General features: G+C 36.9%; 1 protein-coding gene across 1 annotated transcript in view; it reads right to left on the bottom strand.

The window, feature by feature from the left end:
- Nucleotides 1-2,899: 2,899 nt before the first annotated feature.
- LOC121863715 (transcription factor p65-like) overlaps nt 2,900-16,701 on the bottom strand; it is a 114,630-nt gene continuing 100,828 nt past the window's right edge. The window contains exon 6 of the mRNA XM_042362455.1: nt 2,900-3,270. Within this exon, the coding sequence (XP_042218389.1) occupies nt 2,936-3,270 (335 nt within the window). The 3' untranslated portion in view covers nt 2,900-2,935. The remainder of the gene's footprint in view (nt 3,271-16,701) is intronic.

The raw sequence follows: 16,701 nt of genomic DNA, 5'->3' as shown, positions 1-16,701 counted from the left end.
GGACAACAGAACGGCAGTGTTTTGTATCCATCATCAAGGCTCAACCAGATCTTGGCCCCTTCTAAACCTATCGGAAAAAATGCTCAAAGTTTGTGTAATACAAACACATTACCTCAAAGCAACACACATACTAGGGGGTACAAAACAATTGGGCAGATGCGTTGTCCTGTCTCAGGCCAGTATCGACGGAAACAGAATGGTCCCTAAAGATATCGAAGTTCAAGAGCCTAGTGAGGAGGTTTGGGACTCCACAAATAGATCTCTTTGCCTCACAACACAATCACAAGATGCCAATTTATGCATCGCTGGAATGGTCGAATCTTTTAGGAAATGCTCTACTCATAGATTGGAACCATTGGAATTCAACCTATCTGTTCCCACCTGTGAAAATGTTGCCCAAAGTGGTTCACAAACTCAGATCCTTCCAAGGGAAGGTCCTCTTAATTGCACCATATTGGATCCTACAACCGCGGAGTCTCGATCTGTTGGACTAATGCCCGCATTCACTACAATTGCAACAGGGATATCTAGAACAGGTACTGCACCCTCAGTTCGAGATATCCTTGGCACTTCACGCTTGGAGTTTCTCAAAAGATGTTTAAATAGATTGTTGGGTAATTCCAATATCGTTACCTAAGTGATAGCAGGTCATAGGCCCCAAACTTCTATGCAATATGAGAAAGCTTGGAAACTTTTTCAACAATTTATCAGGTTAACGACTCCAATCACATTGTCGGAAACAGTGGTGTTAAAATTTTTAGATTTTCTGTTCAGAGTTAAAGGCCTTCAAGGATTGACAATTGCATCTTATAAATCAGCATTGGTTGACCCTCTTGCATGGGGTTTTAATATTACTCTGAACCCAAGAATTTATCAAATGCTCAGATCGTCCTTTTTTATTCAGAGACCTCCTCAGCCTAAGAGAATCTCACCTTGGTCTCGAGATAAAGTTACTAAATTTCTTATGGGACCTAAATACAATACAGTATAAATGTGAACCGGGACAGATTGCTCCAGAAGGCAGCCTTCCTTCTAGCAATAGCAACAGGTATGAAATCAGTGAGCTGATTTCAATTTCCAAGAATCCATCATTATTGGTATTTTCTGAGGAAGATCTCAACCTTTTTCCTACGTAGATCCTAAGAAAAAATGAAAGGAAGGATTTTAGAGCTCAACCTATCAGGATAAAACGGCTGATGGATGAGACAAGGGTTCCTCATATATTGTGCCCAGTTAGGAATCTTCAAGAATGGTTTACCAGATTCCCTAATCGAAGCCCCTATGTATTCTCATCACAGGATGGTAAAAAATTGTCTCCTAGTCAAATGACAAAATATTTATCTCAGTTAGTGAGTAAAGCAGACCCTGGCAAGAAATTTTTGGCACATGACACCAGGAAATATGCAGGGTCTGTGGCTTTCTGAAGCATATGAGCCTCAGTCAGATCAAAGAAGTGGACTTTTGGAAATCTTCAAAACCTTTCAAAACAGCTATCTTCATCTATCTCTGGAAAATGCTTCACATGTGGTGGTGCTGGGGTCCCCTTCCCCACCTAGTTACTCTCCACAACCAGGACCTTCTTCCTCATCAGAGTAAAGTGAGTATCCTAATTGGGATATGTAAATTAACATTTTACCTTCCGGTAAATGTTCCTAATATTAAAAATATTAAAAAAAATAAAAATAAATAAAAAATATAATTACAATCTGGACCTAAGCTAGCGGAGCCTTATACGCAATGACACCTCCTGCACGGGTAATCAAAGCTAGACGTCGCATTCTGGATTGAACAAAAAACCGTTTTTTCTAAAAAGCAGTTTTTGTGATATAGCCCAGAATGCGACGTCGACATCCCACCCATCTCCATCCCTCGAGAGTTGACATCTGTTTACAGCTCGCTCTAGGGCAAGAGATGACAGTAGCAATGCGTGTGATGGAGGGTGCGGGAGGGGGTTTTGAGAATTGCAATTAAATGTCAGGTAGCGACGTGTCCTAATATTACATATTAAGTAATTATTAGATGTTTTAATTGCCTGTATGTTGCCTGGCGAGTTATTGCTAGGCATTAACATACCTAGATATAAGCTAGACGTCACATTCTGGACTATATCACAAAAACTGCTTTTTAGAAAAAAAAATGGCTTTTTTTCTACTTTTTTATTTTTTTGGTGCCTATGTTTTATATCGATATAAATTATATTGCATTTGCAACCAAGACTATAATAAGGAGAATGGTACTGATAAAATTCTTGTAAGTCTAGAAAGTCATCCCCTTTCAGAGACTTTTTTTGAGACATAGTTACTATAACGAGGTTGTATAGCCTGATATGGTAACGGCTTTTGAAAACTAAACACTTTCCCTGTAAATATAAAAAAATATTACATTACACAACCATCACTTCACTTCTATAACACTTAAAAATAAATTATTTCAGGGAGTAGGGTCAACACTGTGATCCAGGAGGTGAGGCAGCCCGCACGGAGTAATGGAAATTTAAATGGACGCAGCTCACACTCACAGTCTGACTGCCGAGATAATACTGTGTATTTATTGTACCAGTCTTCCCGAACTATGCGCCTCGAGAGTTGCCAATTAGTTTATTTGATAGAACTTACTTGCTACTATGAAGCATCAAAATTTGACGCCATTCTGTTGAAAAGTTAATATGGGGCGAATTTTTTAAAATTGGTGACTTAATTTGAGTCACCTGAAGTTGATATTATCATGAATATGATGTGAATCACGTCATCATGCACGAGAGGGTTAAGCTCACCTGCAAGCAATTTCATACATAAAACTGTATACTGCATACAACAACAACACTGATGATTATGACATAAAAAGAGTACATATAGTATAACATATGCATTTCAGCAATTTGTGCAGGCAAATAAAAAAAGCAACATGACATAGATATTTAAAAAGGTAAGCAATTCTATTCCTGCAAAGTGTACTCACCAACTGATGCTTCGGGAGAATAAGGAGCACCAGGACTAAGATAATACTGGTGGTGTGGAGATGGGACTCTTGGTGCACTGGTACAAGAGGCAGGTGCAACATGTACTCCAAAGTTACTAGTATGCACTGGAGAATGTTGGGTATAGTAGACACCCTGTCCAAGGGGACTGGGAGCTTGAGGTGAAACTGTATACATAGTTCCTCCACCATAATGTTGAGGTGAAACTGGAGGTTTCACCATATGGCTACCTAACACACCTGTAGGTGCAGGGGAAACTTGACCTCCAGGAGATACAGGTGAACCCAGCATATCTGAAGATATAATATCTGATTTGTATAAAGTAATAAAAATATTCTGTGAACCAACTGAAATGAAGAGATTAGCAGTAAATATGCTAAGCTTATATATATATATATATATATATATATATATATATATATATATATATATATATATATATATATATATATATATATATATATATATATACAGTCAACCCTCACTTTACGCGGTCCCACATTCCGCGTTTCCACGTTTACGCGGTGCCCTGCCAGAACCCAGGATGCTCACATTCCGCGGTGGGTGTACCCCTTTACACGGGTGAAGTATAATTTTTTTATTTAGCTCATAAAATTCATACAAATTATCCGGCCAGAATATAATTTACATTGCTGGAATTCTTACAATTTGATGATCATTTTGAATATAAACATCATAGATTTTGCATTAGACATACAAATTTTAGATATAATGTTTACTCTGAGTAAATATGTTATCTTTTGTGCAAAATATATGACATTTATATTCAAAATATTCCTGGTCTTACAAGGAATCCAGCAATGTCAATTATATTATCCTAACTTTAGTCTGATTTATTATTTATTACTAAAAAGGTAAACAGTCTGGTATTCCCACACATTTATCTAGTAGGGACGGTTGGTGGGGGGTGGGGGGAGGGAGGGACCGGCGACCGACCACCTGGCATGTGTGAAGAATATTTTTTTTTTATTAACTGAAGATTTTTATTTTAGCTCATAAAATTCATACAAATTACCCGGCCAGAATATAATTTACATTGCTGGAATTCTTACAATTTGATGATCATTTTGAATATAAACATCATATATTTTGCATTAGACATAAAATTTTTAGATATAATGTTTACTCTGAGTAAATATGTTATCTTTTGTGCAAAATATATGACATTTATATTCAAAATATTCCTGGTCTTACAAGGAATCCAGCAATGTCAATTATATTATCCTAACTTTAATCTGAGGTATTATTTAATACTAAATGTTAAAATCTAGTTTTTTCACCCACTCTTTCTCTTGAAGGGAGGGTTGGTGGGAGGTGGGGGGGAGGGTTGGGACGGACTGACCATCTGGCTCGTTGGAAGAGGGGGGAGGCAAGGTGGGGTACTTTGATTGACAGATAGTGTCGTGAAGAATATTTTTTTTTTTTATTAACTGAAGATATTTGTTTTAGCTCATAAAATTCATACAAATTACCCGGCCAGAATATAATTTACATTGCTGGAATTCTTACAATTTGATGATCATTTTGAATATAAACATCATAGATTTTGCATTAGACATACAAATTTTAGATGTAATGTTTACTCTGAGTAAATATGTTATCTTTTGTGAAAAATATATGACATTTATATTCAAAATATTCCTGGTCTTACAAGGAATCCAGCAATGTCAATTATATTATCCTAACTTTAGTTTGAGGTATTATTTATTACTATACCTGGTTTTCCCCCCAAAATTTCTCAGAGGGAAGAGCCAGTGAGTGTACTGTGAGAAGAATGGGAGGGAGTGGAGTCCATTATTTGAATGGACATTAACTTGGCGACTGTATTTCTCTATTTCTCTTAAGTATTAATTGTGTGCATGTACCAGCATAAAATTAAGATGTTATTTTTACTAGAACATAGGTATTGTGCTGGAAAAAGTGGAGTTTGGGGGGTCAGCTGGTCTCTATTTCATTTAATCCCATATGTTATGTTATTCACTTTACGCGTTTCTCACTTTCCGCGGTACCCTGTGGGTTACATTAACCGCGAAAAGTGAGGGTTGACTGTATATATATTTCATTAGCCCAAAAACAAAGTCTAGGACTGCTTTTAGTATCCTGGTGGCCCAGAGGTAGCGTTCCCCGGTCACAGTCGTGGGCTCGTGGGCCGTGGGTTCGAATCCTGGCGGGTTGAGGTGTTGAGTGTGTGTGTGTGTGTATATATATATACCATATATATATATATATATATATATATATATATATATATATATATATATATATATATATATATATATATATATATATATATATATATATATATATATATATATATATATATATATATATATATATATATATATATATATATCATTAGCCCAATAAACACGCTGACTTCTACATACAATCAACACCTCAACCCGCCAGGATTCAACCCACGCCCACGGCCTGTGATCAGACCGGGAACGCTAACCGGTGTTTATTGGGCTAATGAAATATATATGGATCCTCGTGGTTTCGAACGGATTTGGTAAAACGTTACTCTGACCACCTGCTTGATATGGGCAGTCCCCATTAGAGGTTCATGGCCCTACAAGCTTGTTGAACAGGCTTGTGTGAAAATATAACAGAGTCTAGGACTGCTTAGTATCCTGGTGGTCCAGCGGTTAGCTCCCTCGTCACAGTCGGGCCGTGGGTTCGACCGGCGGTTGATGTGTTGATTATATATATATATATATATATATATATATATATATATATATATATATATATATATATACACACCTAAACCCCGACTTACGAATTATACGAACTTACGTCCAATGGTACTTACTACTGCACGCCGTGACTGAAAAATTTTTCAAATGACGCCAAGATTATCTCAAAACGTTTCGGCTCCGGCGAGGAGGATGGCTTTGGTCGCTATATTATTCTCGTATCTACTGATCGCTGTGAACTTTCGTTATTGTGTATTTAATTGACTTTTATAATGAAAGCTGGAAGCGTAAAGTATGAGAGTGCTGGTGGTACTCCAAGGAGAAAAGAGACAGAGCAATTACTTTTTAGAGATAGAAACTTCAAGTAATAACACAGTATGAGAATGGAAAAACAGTAGCAACAATCTCCACATGACCTAGGTTTCTCACACTCGACTATCCACTATTCTGAAGGAGCGTGTTAGGTAAATGGTGAAAGGAACAACACCTATAAAGGAACTATAATAACAAAAGAAAAGACAGGTCCTATCGATATGGAAAAATTATTGGTGATATGGATAGAAAGACCAGATGCAAGCGTGTGCCCTTAAGTGTTCCTAACCATACAGGCTAAAGCAAAGCCTGTTCCAAAGCCTGGAAGGAGCAGGCAGGAGATGAATCTTGATCAAACCTTTACAGGGGAAGTCAAGGGTGGTTTGATAGATTTACGCTACAGTCTACACGGTGTTGGGTGGTGGAGGCAGCTGGAGTGCCCGATGTTGGTGCTTTTGGGAGGTTAGATGATGTGATTGTGGAGGAATTGTTGCGGGCAAATATTCTAATGTCAGATGAACTGGATTATTGAAGCGCATATGACGGACATACATCCCACAAGGCAAAAAAATGCCGGGATTCCAAGGCATTCAAGGACAGAATTACACTTCTGTTGGGGGGAATATTTGCTGGTTTCAAGCTAAAGCCTTCATGATCTATCATTCAGAAGAACCCCAGGGCTTTTAAACATGTCAGCAAGCACACACTGCCCAGTGTTTATCGCAGTAACAAAGCCTGGATGACCCTAGTACTATTTGAGATTGGTTCATGACTTGTTTCATTCCACGAGCAAGGTGTTGTCTGCAACAAAACTTCCATTCAAGATTTTACTGATTTTGGATAATGTCTGAGTTACCACCACACCTGGACGGCATGCACCCTGATGTTGGGTGGTGTACATGCCACCTAACACTGCACTCTATCATCCAACCCCATGGATCAAGGTGCTATTTCTGCCTTTAAGCATGTATTTCATGACCTTAAAACAAAGGCTGTTGCTGCTACTGAAGGTGAGAAAACTGACTCAGACAGTTTTTGGAAAGAGTACAACATTTGTCATGTATAAAGGGCATTGGTGCAGCATGGGATCAGGTTACAAAACATTGCGTAGATGGAGGATATGGAAGAAAATCCTGAAAAGATATGTGAACAGTTTCAAAGGGTTTTAATGAAAATTGAAGTTATTTTGGATATTAGTAACAAGATAGTGGACTTAGGTAAACAGCTGGAGTTAGAAATTGATGCTGAAGATGTTGGACAGTTGGTTGAAAGTGTAGCAGAAAGAGCTCAATGTGAGGATCTTATTGAACTAGATGCACAGAAAGTTTACCCAGAGAAGAAAGAAAGACAAAATGTAGAAGAAGAGCCTGCACCCCCAAAAGAAGTTTTCAGTGAAACATATGGCAGGGGCATTTGCCACGTTAATAAAACAATGCAAATGTTTGATGACATGGATCAAAATTATAAATACGTTATACCAAAGTTATTGAGAATGATCAAGATTCGCTTGCTTGCTGCAGAGAAATTTATATTGAAAGAAAAGAAACTGTGCAGTCTAGAATGGACACCTATTTCAAAAGTCCCCCAATGCTGGCTCCTCCGCCCCACCAGTGCTGCCTCTTCCTCCCCGCAGATGATCCAATACCTTCCAACCAGCAAGTTACCACAGTACATAAACCTGTCTGAAGGAAACTGACGTGATGACCCACAGCCCTGTCTCCTCTTCTGCTTCTTCCAATTAATATAGTCTCCATGTATCCTGTAAATAGAAATTATGGGGGCCCGATGTTGCATTCAGCGACATTTAAGGTAAGTGCTCAGTCACACTGTATCCATTCCTCATTATTTATTGCGCACTGTGTATCCATTCCTCATTATTTTTTACGTTTAATTATTACTGTGTTCATTATAGATTTTAAAATTGAAATTTTTTTTTTTGTCTATATCGGACTTCGACCTGGATTTGGGTCTAACCCCGTCGTAGGAGTCAGGGGTTACTAAATTAACCAATGTGTGTGTGTGTGTGTGTGTATGTATATATATATATATATATATATATATACTCTCTCTTTATATATATATATATATATACAATACCAACAACGCTTGCCTCTAACGTTTCGCTATATCGCGGTGCCTTGCCGCTGAACTTTCGCCAACGGATTTTTTTCCATAACGCGGTGAGTGTCAGCTCGAGCTATTTTAGATTCACCCGCCACCTGCCTGACTGCCTGTTTTGGCTCATAAAATTCATACAAATTACAGCCAGAATATGGTTTACATTGCTGGAATTCTTATAATTTGGTGATCATTTTGAATATAATATATATGCATTAAACATGCAATTTTTTAGATAAAATGTTAATCTGTGGTAAGTATATTTATCTTTTGTGAAAATATATAACATTGCATATTCCAAAAATATTCCTGAACCTTTTGAGAATCCATAATGTAATTATATTTTCCTAACTTTAGTTGGTATTATTTATTAAAATTTAGTGGATTTATCCCACACATCTCCTTGGGACGGTTGAGGTGGGGGGTGGGGGAGAGGAGGACAACCGACCGACCATCTCTGTTACCAGTGAAGAATTGTTTTTAACTGAAGATGTTTGTTTTGCTCATAAAATTCATACAAATTGCCGGTCAGAATATAATTTACATTACGGAATTCTTATAATTTGGTGATCATTTTGAATATAAACAACATATTTTTTACATTAAACTTATACAATTTTTAGATAAAATGTTTAATCTGAGTAAAGTATGTTATCTTTGTCCAAATATGACATTTATATTCATCTCCTGGTCTTCACAAAAGAATCCAGCAATATCCAATTATATTATCTAACTTAATCTGAGATTATTTGTACTAAATGTTAAAAACTCTTGAATGGAGATTGGTGGGGGGTGGGAGGTTGGGACTGACCGCGGTTGGAAGAGGCAAGGTGGGAGTGCTGATTGACAGATAGTGTTGAAGAATATTTTTTTATTAACTGTAGATATTTGTTTTAGCTCATAAAATTCGCCTGGAAATTATCCGGCCAGAATATAATTTACATTGCTGGAAATTCTTATAATTTGGTGATCATTTTGAATATAAACAACATAATTTTTTTGCATTAAACATAATTTTTAGATAAAATGTTTAATCTGAGTAAGTATATTATCTTTGTAGAAAATATATGACATTTATATTCAAAAATATTCCTGGTGTACAAGGAATCCAGCAATGTCAATTATATTTTCTAACTTTGGTTGAGATTTATCCACATCTCCTTGGGACGGTTGGTGGGGGGTGGGGGGGAGGAGGACCGACCGACCATCTGTTTAACTGGCTGTGTGCTGTAGTGTGTGAGAGGGGAAATTTGAGTCCATTATTTGAATGGACATTAGCAGCGACTGTTTCTCTTAGAAGTATTAGTAATATTGCATGTGCCATCATAAAATTAGATGTTATTTTTACTACAACGCATAGTTATTTGTCTGATAAAGTGGAGTTTGGGGGGTGGGGCTGGGTTCTATTGGAATTAATCACATATGTTCTGTTATTCACTTAACGCGGTTTCGCTAAGTATGTTATCTTTTGTGAAAAATATATGACATTTATATTCAAAATATTCCTGGTCTTACAAGGAATCCAGCAATGTCAATTATATTTTCCTAATTTTAGTTTGAGGTTATCCCACACATCTCCTTGGGACGGTTGGTGGGGGGTGGGGGGGGGGAGGGAGGGACCGACCGACCATCTGTTAGCTGGCTGTGTACTGTAGTGTGAGAGGGGGAGGGAGTTGAGTCCATTATTTGAATGGACATTAACTTGGCGACTGTATTTCTCTTAAGTATTAATTGTGTGCATGTACCATCATAAAATTAAGATGTTATTTTTACTACAACATAGTTATTTGTCGTCAAAAAGTGGAGTTTGGGGGTCGGGCTGGGTTCTATTGGAATTAATCCCATATGTTCTGTTATTCACTTAACGCGGTTTTCACTTAACGCGGGACCCTCTGGGTTCAATTGACCGCGTTAAGTGGGGTACAACTGTGTATATATATATATATATATATATATATATATATATATATATATATATATATATATATATATATATATATATATATATATATATATATATATATGTGTGTGTGTGTGCAGTCGACCCTCGTTAATTCGGACCCCTTTAATCCGGATTTCGGATAAATCGGACAAAATCCGAACTGTCCATATCAAATTTCTGGTTCTGGGATTGTCCCAGTTGCAATTGGGGTTGTAATTTCAAATTCTGTGTCATTACTAAGAAATAAAGAAGTCACTGGTGTACTGCACTCTAAGATTAAGAGAAAACGGACGACTCAGGCGTCCTGAAGTGAGAGAAAACGGACTTCTTTGACGGGGCACTCAAATAAAGAGAGACATAGCTACATGTTTTGTGGACTACCCACTTTACAGTATCCTTTTCATCACTTTGTAATAAACCTTGTCATGCCTATGTGTTTCTGATAATTACCATAACATTATATATTTATATATTTAGCGGTTGTACAAACACAAGGCCTCACACATGCCATTCAGACTGACAGACTTGACAAGTTTTACCAAGCTTTGAACATCACTCACAATGGATCTTGAATATTCCAACTGTAATCAGACATACCTAAGTTGCCTCAACAATTGAAACCCCAGTTGCAATTTCAAATTCTGTATCATTGCTAAGAAATAAAGAAGTCACTGGTGTACTGTACTCTAAGATTAAGAGAAAAAGGGTGACTCAGGCGTCCTGAAGTGAGAGAAAACGGACTCCTATGACGGGGCACTCAAATAAACATACACATAGCTGCATAATACAATATTACGCAATATTAACCCCTAAATTGGTTAATTCGGACAATCGGCTAAAACGGACACCCTTCCCTCCCTATTAGTCCGTTTTAACAAGGGTTGACTGTATATACGGTCATGCGCCGGTTAACATCCGACCGAACAATGTCCGATCTCATATACGTCCGTGCCCCAAAAAACATAATGCCTGCTGACCACTTTCCTCCACGACACCCCGGACGGAGATATGATGATCCTCCCATACTGAAGCTAGATATTATGTAAGAAGAATATGTTTTACTTAGGGGGCTTTTTTAATATCATTTTGCAAGTGAAATAAAACAACTGCATCTATTGAGGATAAAATCTTTCACCTACAAATTGACAATAACACATTTGCTGTAATCAGACATATCTAGTTGCCTCAACAATTGCAACCCCAGTTGCAATTGGGGTTGCAATTTCAAATTTTGTGGCATTACTAAAAATAGTAAAGTTTCTGGTGCACTCTAAGATTAAGAGAGAAAACGGAGGACTCAGGCATCCTGATGTGAGAGAAAACGGACTCGTATGACTGGGGACCAAATAAAAAAAGCATAGCTACATGTTTTGTGGACTACAGTATTAAGCGTACCCTTTTCATCACTTTGTAATAAACCTAGCCATGCCTATGTGTGTTTATGATATTTACCATAACATTATATATATATTTAGTGGGTCTAAATGGTCGTCAAATGGGAAACTTGGGGTTGGGTCTTGGGTAAATGAACCAATTAGAATAAATCCCATAGGTTCTGTACTTTCGTTATCGGCGGGGTCCCAATTAGGCGCGATAACCAAGGGATGACTGCACTGTACTGTATATACAGTCATGCGCCGGTTAACGTCCGACCGAACAAAGTCTGATCGCATATACATCCGTGGCCCCCAACCCCCCCCCCCAAAAAAAAAAACAAAAAAAAAACACACGTGACGCCTGCTGGACCACCACTCCACGACCCCCTGACGGAGACACGATGATCCTCCCCATACTGGTCAGCTATTATGTGTTAAAGGAATATGCTTCCTTACTTAGGCTTTTCTAAGCATTTGCCTACAGGTGTAATGTTAACCTACATCTATTGAGGATAAAATCTTTCACCTACAAATTGACAATAACACATTTACTGTAATCAGACATATCTAGTTGCCTCAACAATTGCAAGTTGCAATTGGGGTTGCAATTTCAAATTCTGTGGCATTACTAAAAATAGTAAAGTTTCTGGTGCACTCTAAGATTAAGAGAGAAAACGGAGGACTCAGGCGTCCTGATGTAACAGAAAACGGACTCGTATGACGGGGGACCAAATAAAAAAGCATAGCTACATGTTTTGTGGACTGCAGTATTAAGCGTACCCTTTTCATCACTTTGTAATAAACCTAGCCATGCCTATGTGTGTTTATGATATTTACCATAACATTATACAGGTTGTACCTCTCTAGTCCGGCAACCTCGGGACCTGACCGGTGCCGGACCATGGAAATTCACCCTTTTCCTGAATAGATAGTGACTTGTGCTTATGCTTGGAAGCAGTAGCACCACTTTCTCTGCATCATGGTCTCTTTGAAGACATATTGAAGGGTTAAATGTCGTATAGTAGCTTCTCAAATTTTAATTCAACGTATTTTATTGGAACAAACACAAAAAAAAAATAAAAATTTTGACAGCGGAAACTTGAATTTCGACGGGTTTGAACAGCCCGCCAACGTGCAAACGACATGCATAATCGTGTAAATAGCGTCATTTCTCTTATGTACAAAAGATTCATTAGTGTTTATTACTGAACGTCTTTTTTATTGAATTAATGTTTATGTGTGCAAAATGAGCAATACAATTCATTAATAATACGTAGAATATTAAAACACACGAGGAAATGACACAGCATTGTTTTCGTTGATTACAAAACCAGTGACTGACTGGTTCTACATATAAAACTGAAGAAAATAAGACTTTGGTTGTAGCTGTAGTAAAATTAATATGGTTGTTTTAAGTAATGTTATTTAATGTTAGTAAATAGAACAATAGAAGTAGCTAACGATAATGGTAAAGAAAAAAGAGAGATCGCGTATGTAAGTGTGCACACGTGAAAACAAATCGTCATTACTCTATATAAGAATATGAAAGCAACACTTATTTACTGTTCATATATATTTTAATTAATGTTTCTGAATTTGTTTTTATTGAATTAATGTTTGTGTGTGCAAAATTAACAATACAATTTATTAATAATACGTGGAATATCAAAACACACGAGAAGACGAGACTGCTGCCGACATTGTTTATGTTAAAGCTGACAAAACCAGTGACTGATTGGTTCTACATATAAAACTGAAGAAAATAAGACCCTGATTGTAGCTGTAGTAAAATTAATGTGAAAAAGTAAATATGGTTGTTTGAAGTACCTGTAATGTTATTTAATGTTAATAAATGGAACAATATAAGTAGCTAACCATTAATGGTAAAAAAAAAGTGAGACTGCGTGTATGTAAGTGCGCACAGGTGAAAACATATCGTCATTACTCTACATAAGAATATGAAAGCAACACTTACTTACTGCTCATATATATTGAAGGGTTAAATGTTGTACTCTGTATAGACAAGCAGAGAGAGAGAGAGAGAGCAGCCGAACTGCCGGATGTAAACAAACCTTAATTTCCTGCGGCTTTGTTGTTGGTTTTTTTTTTACGGGGATTAGCCCACCCGGGCATAGGTCACTGACCCACATTGGGGCCTGAGGGGCAAAAATTTAATGTTCCTGTAATAATAATAATAATTCAGATAAGTATAAAAAAAAAAAAAAAAAAAAAAAAAACACTGCCCATCCACCTATTGGACAAACTAAAATTGTTCCGGACCACGTGAGTTTCCAGACCACACAATGCCGGACTAGAGAGGTACAACCTGTATATATATATTTAGTGGGTATAAATGGTAGTAAAATGGGAAACTTGGGGTTGGGTCTTGGGTGCCTGGAACCAATTAGAATAAATCCCATAGGTTCTGTACTTTCGTTATCGGCGGGGTCCCAATTAGGCTCGATAACCAAGGGATGACTGTATATACTTGTGACATTAGCCAGTTGCTTCTAGTGTTATGGTACAGGGGTACCAAGTGACAGCACTAGGATCCCGCTTCCTCTATCAAGGAATAAACAATTAAAATTTAAATTGAAAACAAACAAAAAAACATTCAAATAAATTACTATCTTACAAGAATCCCTCCAATGTAAGTTATATTCACCCAGGTCGTTTGGGTGGAAAATTATGAGAAGAGCTTCGTCACTCTTAAGTAATGATAAATCAACACGCAGGCAGGCCTTCAGTGCCAACTGTCAAATCTTATCTCAAATAAATAAACAAACAAATGCCAGACATTCTGTCACCTCACCTCCTGCCCCCTTCAACCCCCTTCTTCCCACCACCCTCGTGTTCAAGATAAAAGATTGGTGATTTCTTTATGTTTATTTTATATAATATGTCAGACTAAGTTAGGATAATATAATTTGCATTGCTGAAATTCTTGCAAGACAGAGATTAATTTGAATATAAACGTCATATATTTTGCTCAAGATATAAAAAATGTAGTACAATACAGTATTACCCGCCCTAACGCGGTTTCACTTAACGCGTTTTATCATATACGTGTGCCTCGCCAGAGCTGAACTTTCACTTAACACGGATTTTTCCATATACGCGGTGAGTGTCCGGCTCGGCTATTTTAGATTTGCCCACCCGCCACCTGCCTGACTGCCTGTTTTAGCTCATAAAATTCATACAAATTACCCGGCCAGAATATAATTTACATTGCTGGAATTCTTATAATTTGGTGATCATTTTGAATAAACATCATATATTTTGCATTAAACATACAAATTTTAGATAAAATTTTTTTCTCTAGGTAACTATGTTATCTTTTGTGCAAAATATATGACATTTATATTCAAAATATTCCTGGTCTTAGAATCAGCAATATCAATTGTATTATCTAACTTTAGTTTGAGGTATTATTTATTAAAATTTAGTGGTTTTCCCCCAAAAATTTCTCAGAGAGGGAAGAGCCGGCAGTGTAGTGTGAGAGGGGGAGGGAGTTGAGTCCATTATTTGAATGGACATTAACTTGGCGACTGTATTTCTCTATTTCTCTTAAGTATTAATTGTGCATGTACCATCATAAAATTAAGATGTTCTATTGACCGCGTTAAGTGGGGTACAACTGTACTGTAGTACATTTTATAAAAAGTTTTTCAACTGTATATTTGGGTAGATTTACATAAATTTCTTCATTTTTTCACCCATTTACATTCACACACATTACTAAAATAAGCGTAAAGTAAATTAGTGCAAAGCTGGACTGCACATGTACTAATTTGATTACGGTACTAAAATTGTTATGTCTAGTGAGAATTACAACATGTTTATATTCAAATAAATCAGTATCTTACAAGAATCCCAGCTATGTCAATTATATTTTCCTAGGTCATATCATTGGCATTATAAAATGAGAGAAGCATAGTAGGACTGTTAAATAAACACAAGACCTTCGCCTCAAACTTATCTCCAACCCTCCCCCACCAACCCCTGCTGGGTGGCCGGGCAGTCAGTCGTCCCCCCAGCCAGGGTTTTAGGCTTACAGTTTTTATCTTATATAATATCTCAGACTAAAGTTAGAAGATTATAATTTGCATTGCTGGAATCCTTGCAAGACAGCCAATAATTTGAATATAAACATCATATATTTTGCTCAAGAGATAAAAATTGTTGTACCTTAGTGTACAGTACTGTAGTACATTTTATAAAAAAGTTTTTCAACTGTATTTTTGGGTAGATTTACATAGATTTCTTCATTTATTTTCATCCATTTACATGCACACACCACACTAAAAGAAACGTAATAGAAATAAATGACCTTAGTGCAAAGCTGGAGTGCACATGTACTAATTTGATTACGGTACTAAAATTGTTTTCTTTAGTGCAAATTATAGCATGTTTATATTCAAATTAATCAGTATGTTACAAGAATCCCAGCAATGTAAATTATATTCACCCAGGTCATTTCACTGGCTTTTTATAAGAGAAAAGCTTAGTCACCTAAGAACTTATAAATATACACGTGTTAGACCTGGGCCTGTGCCAACTGTCAAACGTACTACCTCCCTTCCCCCACGCCCCCTCGCTCGCTCGCTCCCTCCCTCTCTCTCCCCCATCTGCCCAGCATTGCTGGAATCCTTGTAAAAGTGAATAATTTAAATATAAACGTCATGTATTTTGCACAAGAGATAAAAATTAATCACCTGTATCACAGTACAGTAATGATTTAAGAGTAAAAGTGTATACGTACGTATATAGTATTCCACATACACGTAAATACAAATACAAAGTTTCTGTGATGATCGGACAACGTCCTTTTCGGTTAACGTCATGTTTCCAAGAACGTATGTAGGACGTTAACCGGTGCATGACTGTGTGTGTGTGTGTGTGTGTGTATATATATATATATATATATATATATATATATATATATATATATATATATATATATATATATATATATATATATACAGTTGTACCCCACTTAACGCGGTCAATAGAACCCAGAGGGTCCCGTGTTAAGTGAAATCCGCGTTAAGTGAACAACAGAACATATGGGATTAATTCCAATAGAAACCGGCCCGACCCCCAAACTCCACTTTTTGAAGGCACATACCTATGTTGTAGTAAAAATAACATCTTAATTTTATGATGGCACATGCACACAATTAATACTTAAGAGAAATAGAGAAATACAGTCGCCAAGTTAATGTCCATTCAAATAATGGACTCAACTCCCTCCTC

This window comes from Homarus americanus, unplaced genomic scaffold (assembly GCF_018991925.1).
Source record: "Homarus americanus isolate GMGI-L3 unplaced genomic scaffold, GMGI_Hamer_2.0 scaffold48354, whole genome shotgun sequence".
NCBI lineage: Eukaryota > Metazoa > Arthropoda > Malacostraca > Decapoda > Nephropidae > Homarus > Homarus americanus.
The sequence above is the reverse complement of the archived record's forward strand: the minus strand, read 5'-3'. Positions and strand labels throughout refer to the sequence as shown.